Here is a 14,797-nt window from a genome sequence, read left to right as displayed (position 1 = left end):
ATCCCCCTGGCTGCCACGCCAGTGCTGCAAACCAGCTGCGCTGCCCTCCCATAGCAAGTTATCCCAGTTTTGTGCTCTCCTTGCACCCCTTCCCTCCCCCATAGCACACGAGGCCAGCTGTTACAGCTTCAACGGTTTCATAAACGTGTACATTGACCTCATGGCAGAAGCCAGGAGACGTGTGGGATACCACAAGCCCCCCCTTCAAGCAGGCCGCGAGACACCACCCCCCCGCACACACAGGCGTCGACGGCAGTCTCAAGATTCCCTCCCCATTGTAATTATTTTTGCTCCGCGCAGAGATTTATCACATGCAGCTGCCACAAGTTGTTTACAAGACACAAAAGCCATGAAAACAAGGTTGACAAAGTCTGCGTGTGAGCTGTTTTCTCTGGGGTGGATTTGTCATACCTCGTCGCTCGCTTACACCCTGGCTGGCCGCGCAGTCTCCAGAAATGCTCAGCCATGCCTTCCCTTCATCTTCAGAGCCAGCCAAAGTGTGTGTTTTCAGGCAGAGGTCGGGTTTTGACACAGCTGCCCTGTAATTAGGTTTATCGCTGCAGCACAAACAGCAAAATTGCCCATGTTGTCTCATTGTTTCTAATTTTTTTTTGTTTTCCATAGTAAAACAATTTTCCAGAAATAAACTTTTCCTTTGCTCTACATCAAGCCAGCGCATGAAGTCTTTAGATTGCTTCTAGGACCCCTGCTCAGTTGTGGATCCTCATCTGCCTACCCTGGATAATTCTATCTGGAATTACTTCAAGTTTCTGCTCTGAAGGAGTAAGTTCAGGCAAACTTCCAATAGCCTGCACCAAAACTATCAGTGCTAGATTACAAGGAAGCAGAAAGTCCCTTTTGACATTATTTTATTGGGTACTCAATACAAGTTATTTTCTTCCTCCAAGTTAAATAACACCTCCGGGTAAGGAAAAGTTTTTACACAGTGTGCCAGGCGCTACTCAGTCAAAGGGGTTTGGCTGATGACTACAGCTGAGCTTCTACTTCTAGGTGCAACCTTGACACAAGTAATTACTTAAAAAAGAAAAAAAGAAAAAAAGAAAAAAAGAAAAAAAGAAAAAAAGAAAAAGGCCTCAAGCAGAACTGGTCACCAGTGAAGTCCCCGGGGTCAGTCAGCAAAATGGAAATGCAGTGCTCATCACACAAGCAGGACTTTGGTGCTCAGTTACACTAATGCCATTTTGTGTGGCATAATGGTAAATGAAAACAGCGCAGAGACCACAGGCTTTTACTTTCAATGAAAACTGTTAACCTGAATGGCAACAGCTTTCTTCCTCACTCTATTTTCATTTTCATTACTGCAGCTGTTCTAGCAGAATTACAGAACTGGTCAGCTCAGCAAGCAAAGCTCAGGGCTTTTTTTCTAAACTTGCTGACTTCATTTTTTATTTTAAAAGGGCAGAATAATCAAGAGTGAAGATATCTGAGAATGCCCTTTAATGATCTGAGTCCCCCACCTTTTCTCTACCCCCCCAGCACACTAGCAACGTGCTTTGAAAAGAAAAAAAAGGAGGAAATAGTCAACACAAATCAAACAATGCAAACAAATTTGCATTAGAGTTTTTTCCTTCATCAGTGCTTAAGGTGTAGGTGCAAACAGTGTTGTAATAAAGCTCCCTCATGCTTGTGGACAAAGAAGCATCTTCAAAACCTTTACCAAAGATGACACTCCTTTTTGGGTGTCTAGCACCCTTTCAGAACAATCATCCATAGCACAAAAGGATGGCTATTGACCAACTTTTCCCTCGACATTAACCTCACAGTTCCACAAAACTGTACTTCCATTTTATAATTAGCCATTTAAAAAAAACCAAACATGAACAAAAAAAACTCCCTCAAAAAATAGCTTATAAGTATAAAGCACAGTGTGTCCAAAGAGACAAGACACAAGGCTCTTTCTGGACCTGCATAGTGTTCCTTGAAGAACAAGTATACAGCCATCTCTGCCTATGTTCAAAATTATTTTTTCTAGCTTCATTTCAATAGAAAGTATTTTGAAAAACAATCCTATATTTATACAGTATAATAGGATAACTTTGTGTTACTGAAGCTGATGCAGACATAAGAAACCGTATTTACTATTTGCCTTTTAAAAATATATACATAATCATTGATTTGAAACTTGAAGGTCGAAGAAAAGCCTAAGTTTGCTAGAATTCCAAAGAATACTCTAGAGAATAATGAGTATTTTTGCCACTAAAAAAAAGGCCACAGCAGAACAAAATACATACACACTGCAGTCTGAATATTGCAGTCTTCTGCTCATAATATTATCCTCAAATTCACCAGCTCTCCTGCTCTTCAAATCCCACCCCCAGCCTTCCAAACAGACAATTGGTTTGTTCATAAGGATTAGCTGGAACTGATTTTTGCCCCAAGAGGTCTCTTACTTCACTGTTGTTGGAAGGATGAGGGTGTGTGACCAACATCCAAGCTGCAAGTCTTCACCTTTTTCAGTAACAAGTCATATTGATAGCAAAGTCCTTTTCTGAAAGGTAACTTAGATGCTGTTGGCCAGAATACACCCCAATACAACAGGGATCTCTTGGACATCTTTGTCAACCACCTGTTTAAGTATCTCACCAAGACCTGGCTCCCAGAACTCAGATTTCAAGCCAATACAGTCTCTTCTATTTCAGTCTGCTAGAATTACTGAGTCAAAATCATGTCAGTGCTAGGCCAAGAGTGGGAGCCCTTGTCCTCCTCCCTTGAACTTTGTCACCAGTGATGTCTACAGGCTGTATCACAAAGACCTGCAAAGAACACTTGTCCCAACTCCTGCTCTGGCCTTCTCATTTCATCCTCAGGAGAACTTACCCAGGCGCTGTCACATTACCCAGCCCTGCAGTATATCTAAGAGACAAAAGCTGGAACTCTTAGAGGGGCCCCAAGATATCCCCTTGAAATTTAATGAGAGTTGCCCACATAGCTCCCTTTGGCCCTCTTACAAAATGTCAACACAGCAGAACACAGGTACTTCTGGCCCACTTTTCAGCATTCCTTCAAACATCTGGTTAACAACTACTAGCATAGCTCTCTAAACCAAACAAAGCCAGTATGAGCTCAAAAACATTTCTCACTTCCATTTATTTTAAGAGTAAAGCTGTGTTTGCTGAAAAGCTTGTATTCAACAAAATACTCTGTATGCATCCATTTTTAAAGAAAATATTTTATTACATTATGGGAAAAAAAGCATAATCATCCAAAGTTTGTATTGCTAAAAAAATTGAAAACTTATTTTAGACAGCGTGTCGGTATATTCTGTTCCACATGGGAATGATAAGAAGACTCTGTATCATTACTAGATATTGCACAGTCTGAAAGAAACAAAAACAAATCACATGATCTTGGGAACCATCTCACATTATGAAAAAACCTACAATGAAAACATTAAAAAAAAAAAAAAGAAAAGAAAAAAAAAACACAACAAAACCAAAAACACAATCCTTTCTTTCTACAGTAGCTTTAAGTTTATAATTCTTGGAATGACCATATTCCACTGAAGACCATCTCAGTGACAGGAAGCTTCATTTCAGCAATCCCTTGTGCAAATAAGATTAATAAAAAAAATAATAATAATGCAGTGAAGTCTTTTGATATCGTGTGGGTGGCAATAACCACACAGCTGTTAGATCCCTGCCTGGAAAAACAAAATGGGGAACGAGAAGGAAAGGGATTTTAGGCCATAAGTTTTGCCTGCAACTCCATCTCTGCCGCCCTTTTGAGTGCAACATCCACCAGTAGCTGAAATCCACTAAAATCCTGGTTAAGGTCTGGTGGGGTTGGAGGAGGAGTGTTGAAGAGCCCGCTCTGTGTGTTTGCACCAGGTCCCAGTTTAGATGCATCCTCATGGTAGGAGAGGGAGTTGTCTGTGAAGCCGCTGGCTGGGGACTGCTGCACGTCTGTGGTCTGACCTACATCAGCTGGCTGGCAAAAGTGGAAAGGGGCATCTTTCAACGCAGTCACAGTCGTGTGGCAAATCACCGATGGCCGAGCCAGGACCGATCCCGGGGAAGCCGGCTTGGAAGAGGACAGAGTCTTGCCAATCGGTGCGGCCGCGGGAAGGAAGGCAGTCTCCTCCAGCAGAGGAATGTAGTTCTTTGTGTTGAGGGAAGACTCCATCAGGCTGCTCTCGGGAAGCTTGGTCCCTCGCCGCGAGATAGTGAATTGGTTTGGGTCTTTGCCATCCTTCCTCAGCATGTCAGGTAAAAGCCTGCGGCGTGCATTGATAAACCAGTTGCAGACCTGCAAATATAATGACAACTTAATTTCTACCTTCATTCATTTCCAACTATGTGCCATTACAGTCGTTGGGTTAGATTAATTAATCCCTCCAAGCAGTTTCCTTAACTGCAGAACAAAAGAGAGACCTACTGGCAAGTTCTGACATGCCTGGCAAAGGCCCTTCCCTTCTCCTGGCTCTACCCCCAGCTCCCCACTCCTGTTACAGAAAGCCCCGGGACATCTGAAGACTGCTAGCCCCAGCAGAGGGGTTTAGCTTTTAACTCTGTGCACACACATTAACCTATTAGCTATTGTTCCCTACATTTAGGTTAATTAACAACAGGAAAACCTTTTCTCTCTGAAGAGAGCCACTCCTCCCACAAATAGTTACTGATTTTCCTTGTTCAACTGACTGTGTCGACAGACATAACATGAATTACCTCATTTAAGGTTGTCCTTGTTTAAATATCAAACCAGTTTCCTGGGTGATACAGGATAGTTTATAGCTTAACGTTTTTGTTGTTTGTTTGTTTGTTTGTTTGTTTTTCTGTTTACTACATCAAGGAGGTTTTCTGTCTGATGTAACATTAAGGAAATTTTACTTTATAGTGAATTACAAAACTTGTACTAACAAATTCACCTGGAAAAATTAAGCCCAGAAGTCAACAGGAACGCTCTATATTCAGCATCTCTCAAAATCAAACCAGGGTTTACCCCAGTTCTCATGCAGCCACCTTCCCATGAGGTGGAAAAGAACAACTGTCAACAACTATTCCAGCAAAGATATGCACAGAAGATGAGAATGATGCGTCCAAGGGACCTCAAAGCTGCCAGTGCTATCCTGGGATAGGAATCCAAACTACCTACACAAAAGCCTGATCGTAACTATACCAACACACTTGAGTAGCTCTATCCCATACAGATTCTTCACTGATCTTGATGGAAGTGATGATACATATAATTATATACATGCATGTTCTACAAGAACGAGCCTCAAGTTGCAGTTTTAGAAGTAAAGAGTTATATGTTAACCTGCGTATCTATCACCATAAAATCTCCATTGACAAATAAATACCTTCTTCTCACAATAAATTACCTTATACAGACACTTTATGTCTTTTGGGCCTCTATGCCACAAAAATTAGTATGCATGCTCAAATTCATGACTGTCTGTTCTCCCAGAGAAGTAATTTTATTCCCAATAAAAAAAAAGATCAACATAACACACAATTCATTTGTATTTCTCCTTACAAGTGTCATCAGAAGGAGAGTAACAATAAAAAAGGAAAACTCACATGCAGAATAAACATTTGTGTCAGTGACTAAACCCCAGGTAAATAAAGAAGAAAATAGAAACCAGTTTATTTTGAAGGAAAACTACTTTTTTGAATACCTGTAGTGTGGAAAGGTGTGTCTGTCGGGATAACAGCGCCTTTTCTTGCTCTGAAGGATAAGCATTGTATCGGTGCTCATATAGCCAGTCACGAAGAATCTGCACGGATTCCTTGGGCAGGTTGCCACGTCTCCTCCGTTTGCCTGAACCAGCAGATGAGGAAAGATCCAGTGGGACATCCATAGTGTCATCATCCTCCGTTTCACTGCCTGATATTGCAACTACACCTACAATTATAAGACGACAAGAACAATCAGCCTCCCTAATCTGTAAACTGCTCAGCTCCACCATTCCATGCTTCAGACACGTTTTATTATATTAACCATCTTTACTATGAATCACGGTGTAGCTTCCTATACAGATTTGTCCTGTAGCGTTAACTTGTCAAGCTGTAGCTTTTCTGTCAGCTGAACAAAAAGTAGCACCAATGATCTGTTCCCAGGGGAATTCTCTACAAACCCTCATTTTCTTGTTCCCCTGGCAACCTTTTATCTGCTGCACGTTATCAGACAGCTTCTATCTAATGCCAACAGTGTCCAAATTTGCTTGCTACGGTATGCATGCAACACTTTTCTTCAAGGGTAACTATGCAGTGGTTGGGCTAAAGGTCAATAAGCAAGAACCCAAACCACCAAATTCAAGCACTGGGTTATTTAATTACTCCTTAACATGATGACGCTTCCCTCCTGGGAGAGATAGCTTGTAGATTTCATAAATTAATATTTCATTCTGGATCTATTAATAAAAACTAATGGAACAAGAAAGGAAAAAAGAAAATTGTGTCTGCCCCCACCCCACCTGAGTGGATTTTCACTTTGGAAGGAAAAATGTGCCAGAAAAGGAAAGAAGCAGGTATCCATGTCATGTTAAGAGTCTACCAGCTTATCAGGAGATGGACTTCTGTAATTTAATTGCACTTCTGTATCAAAGAACCACAACCACTTAATGTTCAGGTAGGTTGATTTGTTTGTTTGTTTTAAATGTACCACTTTGCATTCTGATTAGTTTTTCAACTTCATGGTTTTCATCTCATGTTTTCATCTGTGGAATTCGTGTTCTGTACTACACTTACTACAAAGGCTCCAGATTTATGAGTTAACTTCATACGTTTTTCCTCCAGCACAAGGAAGAGAACAGATTTCAAACTTTGATTATGCCTTTATATATATATATCTATATATTGCACTACTAATAACATGAAGCTATGGTATGTAAATAAAATCAAAACAAGCAAACAAGTATTCCACAGTTAAGAAGCCTACAATTCTACTCCTCTGGTAGAACGCACAAGCCACTGAGGAAATGAATAGTACTGTAAAACACAAAGAAAACCACGCTTCAAACACTGACCAGATTCTAGGAATCTTACACACTATATATAAATCTAAATAAGGTACCACCCATTTTCAACTAGTACAATTGAAGACTTATTTCAAGTGAAATTATACTGGCTTTCAGAAGCATCTTCTAGGAAGTACAGAAAGAAAACAAGCCCTTAATCTTTCTGTATTTTCAATTTAGATGGGGAGGGTAGGGCAGGGACCAAAGAAAGTTGCTCATTCATGACATCAAAACGGAAAATCTTAATAGTAAAAACAGGTTACTCGCCAAAAGTAAAATTTTTATGTGGGCAACCACTCATAATTCAAAAATTTTGTTGAAGGAAATAAAGTCAGATCTAAAGTACAGGAAGTGCGCCCCTGAAAGTATAAAACATATATAGTTATATCCATAAGTAAAGAAATGGAAGGAATTAATGTCATTAAAACAAAAACAGCAAACACAGAAAGAAAAAAGGTGTGAGTACATGTGCAGAAGTTTTCCTTAATACATAGAGGAGGTGGGGAGAGCAGAGGAGAATGTTTCCCCACACTTTCAAACTTTAGCCAAAGCTGACACAGTAAATTATTCTTTCCTTCTACTATTTATGAATAGCTCCAACTTCCTTAAATTTAGTTTAAGTTGTCCAAATTTCAGTGCATATTTTTAACATTCAGGCATTCCCAGCAGGATGATCAATCTGCAATTTGTCTGGCATAGTTACTTTAGTAACTTACTTAGTATTGTTTCCATTCTCCCAATTGCTGATTTATGTAAATGGCAAACACCAAGCTAACATACCGAATTCTTCCTGGGATGATTAGCTACCTAAATTACCCAGTCATGGACCAGGAACAATAGGACAATATTTAAATAGCCAACACAAGATAAACGCCAAATTATGTAAACAGGTTTTTAATTCATGTACAAAGTATGTCAAGTTTGCTTTAAAATGATTCTGAGAAAGCTGCTTTGTTATTTCTCATAGCTTCACGGGAAAGTGCTGTCAGGCTTGAGAGCTAACCTGAGAACATGCCTTGCACAATGGGCTCCTGGAGCCATGAGGAGCACTTCTTGGAACAAAGATCTTGCACATACAACAAGTAGGATGGCTCTGCAAAGCAGCTCATCCCTTTTAAACTGAATTTAAAAACTAGCCAAAACTAGCCTAAGCTATTCAGACAGTGTTTTCAAGTGCACTGTTCTTGTTTGTCAGAAAACAGAAGTGTTGCAGCACTTCAGTGGGTTGGGTTTTTTGCTTGTTTTAAACTATAATAGGCAGCAAGACAGGACCTTGGAAAACCAAGAAAGGCAAACAGTGGGGGCTGGAAGTAAGAGGAAAGAGAAGCCGAAGAAGCTACTTCTATGATAAAGTTAGGTGTCTAATGGCTTGCGAGCCACATATACGCCGCATAACAAAAAGTCCTTGAGACACACACCTGCCCATCTGGGGTAACCTCTCCAAAATCCAACACACACCTAAAAGGCTTCATGGGAGCCTCTCTGAATCTGAGAAAACTGGCTTGACAGCAAAACTTCTAGAACTATTTCTCTTTTTCACCACCACCCCCGAAGTAGCAAAACACCGTCTGAAAGCCAGCAGCATAAAAAAGTTTCTCTATTTTGCAAACATGATCTCTTGCTAAAGTAAAAGTTGCCATCTGACTAACCGTAACCTACCTAGCAAGAAATGAGTCACCAGTGGAGCTGCCCTTTGACCCGCTCGCTTAGTGTGTCATATGAATTGACACAGTAAGTCGAGACACACAAAGCAGGTTTGGGTTAAGCAGGAAACCCAGTGTAGTACAACTTCTCCTCATTTAAATGAGCTCATTTAAATAGACGATCAGCCCTCTGAACTCGGCGGCAGATCTCTCCGGAGCGAGCAGCAACAGGAAGTCATGGCTGGAAATCTCGTACTGCCCCAGCTGATATTTTTTACTAGAGCAGGAGCCACGTTGTTGCTGTCAAGGCTCTGTTTTCATTAAAGCATTCCTGCTGATTACAACCCAGCTTTGTTTTGCCGTCTTGTTAGTAATCAGGCTATTCGTTGCTGGTTTCCTGTTTTAACAGGGCCCAAGTGAAAAGGCTCCTGGCGAGGCTCCACGACTGGACCATTGGCTTACTGTTGTTTACACCCAGAATAAAGACTTGTGGACGCGACGAGTAGCCCCAGCTGACCTACTAATTTATTTCAGCTTAAAAGCAGGTTAGCGCCAGGTTATGTCTCTTCCTCAATACATTTAGTCTAAACAGAAAAACTGCTTTTACAGAACTACTCTAAAGCAGCACAAGTTCATTTGCAGAGAGATCTAATAAACAATGCAAAATCCCAGTCCTCCACTGGGATGAACAGTCCATGCTATTAATGATCTAAGAACTACACGATTAGCATCCCTTCTTTATAAATTACTTTATCCTCCTGGCTTCCCAGCTGAAGTCACATACATGATTGAATGCACTGTTGTGTCATATCAGCCCAAAGACTTCACAGGTCCTCCCGTAATCAGCTCAAGGAAGATTACACCTAGGATCTCGAGTCTAGGCTCAACACCCAACCGCTAACAGCTTGAAACAACTTGAGTAAAAGTACAGTGATAAGTAAAGTTGATTTCAAAATAAACTCCTGCTACTTACAAAGACATGCTGAAATGCTTTGAGGGGGAGGACAAAGTATTTCTAGAAACAGAGACAAATGAAATGGAAGTTAAGCAAATGAAAAATTTAGGCTGAGTATTAGGAAAAAAACACAACTATCCCATTGTGTCGGGGACGAGCTTCACAGAGGAAGTGGCAGAAGCCAATTGTTATTCAAAACAGGACAAAGTATACCACAATGAACAATCTCTGCCTTCCAGAGGAGATGGACAAAAGTTACCTTACAGAAAACCTCCCATCGTACCCCTTAGGGTTCTCTCAATTTCTTAAGCTGGATTTTTTTTTAATGAGCACAGATAAACAGAACCAGTTTCCATCTAAGGCCCCGATCCTGTTGTAACTAAGTTCAGTAGGATTCCTCACATGTATAAACTTGAGCACATGCCTTTGTCTTTGTGAGGTTGTATTCTAAATTGGCTAATTAACAGGCTGAATATGTTCAGTGTGATTGCTATCACGTTATTACTTGTAAAAAAAGAAAAAAAAAAATCCACAGAAGAGTCCTTGGGGTTTCAATCCACAGCCTGTCAACTTAAAAAAAACCCAACCAAACAAAAAACCCCAACCAACAACAACAAAATTCAACACACCAAGAACCAAAACCCTAACTAAAATTGAATGTGAATTTTAAAACTACAAACACAAATAGTTTAAAATTATACATAAGTAACCAAGAGCTACAAGGATGCAGAACGGAATTTCTAAAGGAAAAAAAAGACTTTTTCCTCTGAATAGGTTTCATAATTGAGGAACCAGCTTATTTGTTTTCCTCTGCATTTCACAGCTTGTGCTTTACTGCTTCTAAAGCAGCCAGACTTGGCTGTGTTATACATTTTTTTCTTCAAATGGGATTTTTCTCGGAGCGCAAGCAAGAAATCTGTAACAAAGTCACTCTTTGAAACTTCTTGAATGACCCTCAAATGCCAGGAGGTCACAAATAACTACAAGCCCAACCTTTAATAAAACAAAGGCACCCTAGCCCTAACATATTTTTTAAAGTTTCCCTCTTTGTCTCCTCACCTTTTAATTTCTGCCACGCAAACCCCAGGCCCATGGCCCCTCTCAAAAGTTCTCCCTCCCGCCTGTCACCTTTCATTGTTTCCATTGTTTCAGCCCAGGACTTGCAAGCATGAAAGCAGATCTTTCCTCCTCTCTCACACACGTACATACACACACAAAGCCCCACACATGCATACCTAGAAACGACGTCAGCGTTTTTCACACGCATTTATTTCGGGGGTGGCAAGAACAACAGTTGAAAGTGCAGGGAGTTTGGTATTTCACCAACCAGCAGCTGCCCTCGGGGAGAGAAGTCTGAACAATGGAAGCAACAGCAGACAGGAAACCAGCTCACCACTGCTGTGCAAATAGGGAGCATAGGAATGTCCTAAAAATAACTGGGCTAAATTAATTCAGTGAAACCATAGGGGAAAAAAAAAAAAAAAAGGAAAAAGAAAAAAAAACCCTGCTTGCAATAAGGTTAAGAATCTCAACCTACCTCAGACGACTGAAACATTTTAAAGTCAATGCTGTCACTGTCTCTAGGCACAGACGGCTGAGCTTGGTATGCAGCACATGTTGTAATCTAAAAATCCGTGCAGTTCCTAGCAGGCTGAAACGCGCCGTACGCACCCAGTTCCTGCGGGAACTCCGAAGGCTTCGCTTTTAAACACCACCCTGCCCGCTGTTTAAACTTCGTCTTTGTGCCCTAATTCCCTTTGTGTGCGCTCCTCTTACATGAGTAGCACGTCCAAAGCTTCTTACGAGGACTACAAACCATACTAGTACATGACGTTTCCTGCAGCCCAATGATTTCACGAACTACATATGCACTAATTGATCCAAGGATACTAACAATGAGCGAGGCTGCTCTACTACAGAGCCGCAGGAATGCGTAGTAGGGGAAAAACAGCACAACTCTGTGGAGTACTGAACATGCGCACTGCTCCCCTCTAACCCTCCACTTTCGGTCATTTAATGGTCTTTGAATGCGAAACACCCTTCATCCACACTACGGGCCGGTAAATCGCAACTGAAAAGACACTACTTTGCTACAAACTTTTTCCAGCCAGCGCAAACGAGTTAAATCTGAACGCACGCTCTGCGTCTTTGTGGCCAAGCTCTAATTTAAAGGCACTTAAAGCACGACAAGCGCAAAGAGTAACAATCCTCTAACTTAAAAGTTTGTCTGCTTGTAAATTAACACAAAGGAAACTCAAAAAGCCTTATTTTTCTGGAGGAAAAAAAATTTCCTCCTTTTAACCCCAACTGTGTCGAAACTTTTGCACTCCCTCCCCCCACCTTGTTTTAATGGATAAAAGGGAAAGAAAAAGCAGGAACTTTCAGAAAAACAAAGCAGATGAGGCTGCGGGTGGGGTGTGCGACCCTCCTGCCGAGTCCCCTCTTTTCCTCCCACCCCCCCCCCGCCCACGCTGCTGGGCCCGCTCCTCCCGCGCCGCCGCGAACAAAGAGTTGCCGGACGCCCGCGGGTTGAGGCGCTCGGAGTTGCGGGAGACACCGCTTTCCTCGCCCAAAGTTGGGAAAACGACCCGCACCTTCATTCCCCCTTAACCGGGACAGCGGTGCGGAAAAGCGGGGGGAAAAGCACTTAAGTGGAGGGCAGGGGGAAAGAAGTTCGGCAGAGGGAGCGAAAACAAAACTTCGCAAAGGCACAAAGCGGGCGACTGGACATGTTTTTGACAGGGAGCCAGCGGCGCAGATAGGCGGCCGCCTCCAAACAACAGCCCCGCACGTTTTGTCTGGGAGCGGAGCATCCACTGCCATCTTCCACGGGAGCTCGGCCCGGGGGGAGGGCGAGGGCACTGGGGAGTAAAAGGACTCCGTCTGGCTTGCCTTCCACTTCCCCCATAAGCCGTTCCCATGAGGAGAGGCGCAGGGCACCCCGCGTTCTCCCAGCACTGAACACCTTCCCCAACAACTACCTTTTACCTTTTTTACTTTTCATCTTGATCACGAGGACCGAGCCGCCGCTGCCGCCGGACACCACACACACCGACCCAAGTTTTTCTCCCTTTGCCGGACGCTGCTCCCCTTTTAAACTCGGCGAAGACGAGGATAACGAAGACGAAGCAGAAACACCACCGTGGAGCCAAGCACCCAGTCCGTGGCCGCGCTGCTGTCAGAGGGAGCCGCAAGGCTCAGCCTCCCCAGGGGTTTTCTGGTGCTACCGGAGTGGGCTTCACTTCCCTTTGTTCCCTTCTGCCGGCGATTGGCCCCGGCTCGTTAAAGTGAGGAAAAGCACGGGAGGGAAAGGTACACAGGGTCCGCCCTCCCCCACCTCCCCACAGTGACTACGGGAGAGTAACCGAGCGCTGCACTGGCACTCGCGGCTGCCGCGCCGCCTCCTCCTCCTCTCTCCTCCCCTCCTGGGCTGCTGCGGCTCTGTCAGACGGGAGGGGAGGGACGGCTCGGCGGAGCGGGGGGGTGTCCGCCCGTACCCGTTCGCTCATGCACACACAACAGTGGCGGCGGGGGGAGCCGTCCGTGCCTCCCGGTCCCTCGCCTTTCTTCCAGGCAGACGTTTGATCATTAAACTGGAAGGAGAAGGGGGCGAGAGAAGGGGCGAGGGGGGAGGAAAGATTTTGACAGCTGCCCTTGACTAGCCTCCTCCTGTTGCTGCCGGATGAGCCACCCACTCCTTCGCGTGAATAGAGAAAAGAAAAGAGAGTACGTACGGCAGGAGAAGGAGCCCTCTAAAGAACGGCGCCCGCCTCCCGGCTACCGAGCGGCCCGGCGGGGGCTGTTTCCCCTCCTGCCCTCCCTCGTCCCCGCTGGCACCAGCCAGGGAAGGCGAGCCCCGTTTCTGGGGTTATTTTTACATCAGTTCGTTAAGGTTGTTTTTCTTCTCCTCCACTCGCAGCCCCCCCCCCCCCAGCGCGGTGGATTTTGCTGCGACACATGCTCGTAGCTGTAAAGAGAGAAGTCTCTCAGCTTGACTCATCTCTCTCAGGCAAGCACGTGGTGCAGCAACAGTTTATTTTCCTGCGACATGGGGAATGCGGGACCTGCGAGCCGCCCGCTGGCGGAGGCTTCGCTTCCAGCTTCCCACCGAGGTTGGCTGGGGAGAGCCCTCCCCATAAACGCGGGCGGCTTCGGCTCCCTGCGCCCCCCCCGCGCCGCCCCCTGTGGAACTGAGGTGCCCGTCGGCACTGGGCGCGAACTTCAAAAACCCAGAACTCCGAGCTCTGGGCTGAAGTTTCGTGCGCGAGAAGTTTTCTTGTGGAAAGTAAAACAAGCCGCCTTGCCTCGAAACGCGGGTGCGGATGCAGCGTGCTTTTTGTGTACGGCAATGTGTATATTTTTGTTACTCCCGCACCGCCACGTGGTGGGCTGTTTGCGGACGAGGAGGCGCCGGGGGTTGTGAAGCAAACGCTTTAAACGGCTGATGAAATAATGAATTCCTACGGCACTGCAGGGCTCCCGCCTCCCCCCACCTCCCTGCTCGGCGGCGCGGACATCCACACAAACACGCGATTCAACAGCAGAAGAGGAAGCAACAAGCGTTTTAACAGAAAATCCTCCCAAGTACCTTGTAACTATTTTTATGTGGCGTAATTACAGCGACCTTGCTGGAGATAAAACAGCTGTTACATCCTGAATGGGGGACATGTGCGGGGCGGGGGGAGGGGGAAGGGGGAGGAGGTGCGGCTGGTGAGTCACGTCAGTTAACAAGGCCCCGCTGTTGGGCACTGCGGGACCAGGGTCTGGCTTTTGGGTGACGGTTGGCTACTGGTATCTGGCGTGCCTTGCCCGGGGGGGACAGCGAGGTGGCTCACAGCGCCGGAGCCAGGCGGGCGGTTGTGCCGCGCGGCGCTGACGGAGAGCCCGCCGGCGGCACGAGCCGGACCGTTACCCGCCGACCAACCGCCCTCCCCGCGCCCTTCGGGCCGCCTTCCCGCCGCTGTTCCCCCTGGGCTGCGTCCCATTGGGTTCGTGCCCGAGCAGGGGTGAGAGAGCCCGGTGCTGCCGCCCCGTAAGGTGGCAGCTCGGGAGAACGAGCCTCGCTGCGGAGCTGCTGTTTGTAATGTGACAAGAAGCGAACTGTGTCTCCGAGGGACTGGTGACTGAGGGGGGAGGGTGTGCGCGCACGCCACCGTTTTGTTGTTGTTGTTGTTTTCCCCGTGTTTTGTTTTTGTTGTTTAAAATCCTGCTTGCCAGCTG

At 45.0% G+C, this 14,797-nt stretch overlaps 1 protein-coding gene across 1 annotated transcript; it reads right to left on the bottom strand.

Moving 5' to 3' along the window:
• Positions 1 to 3,067: 3,067 nt before the first annotated feature.
• Positions 3,068 to 12,575, bottom strand: TGIF1 (TGFB induced factor homeobox 1). The gene is made up of 3 exons (XM_080340586.1): positions 12,566 to 12,575; positions 5,639 to 5,865; positions 3,068 to 4,266 (listed from the first exon to the last, which is right to left on the bottom strand). The coding sequence occupies exons 2-3, from the start codon at positions 5,819 to 5,821 to the stop codon at positions 3,700 to 3,702; spliced, it is 750 nt and encodes a 249-aa protein (XP_080196712.1). The 5' UTR covers positions 5,822 to 5,865; positions 12,566 to 12,575; the 3' UTR covers positions 3,068 to 3,699.
• Positions 12,576 to 14,797: the final 2,222 nt, after the last annotated feature.

The sequence above is a fragment of the Nesoenas mayeri genome (genome assembly GCF_963082525.1).
Source record: "Nesoenas mayeri genome assembly, chromosome: 2".
NCBI lineage: Eukaryota > Metazoa > Chordata > Aves > Columbiformes > Columbidae > Nesoenas > Nesoenas mayeri.
The sequence above is the reverse complement of the archived record's forward strand: the minus strand, read 5'-3'. Positions and strand labels throughout refer to the sequence as shown.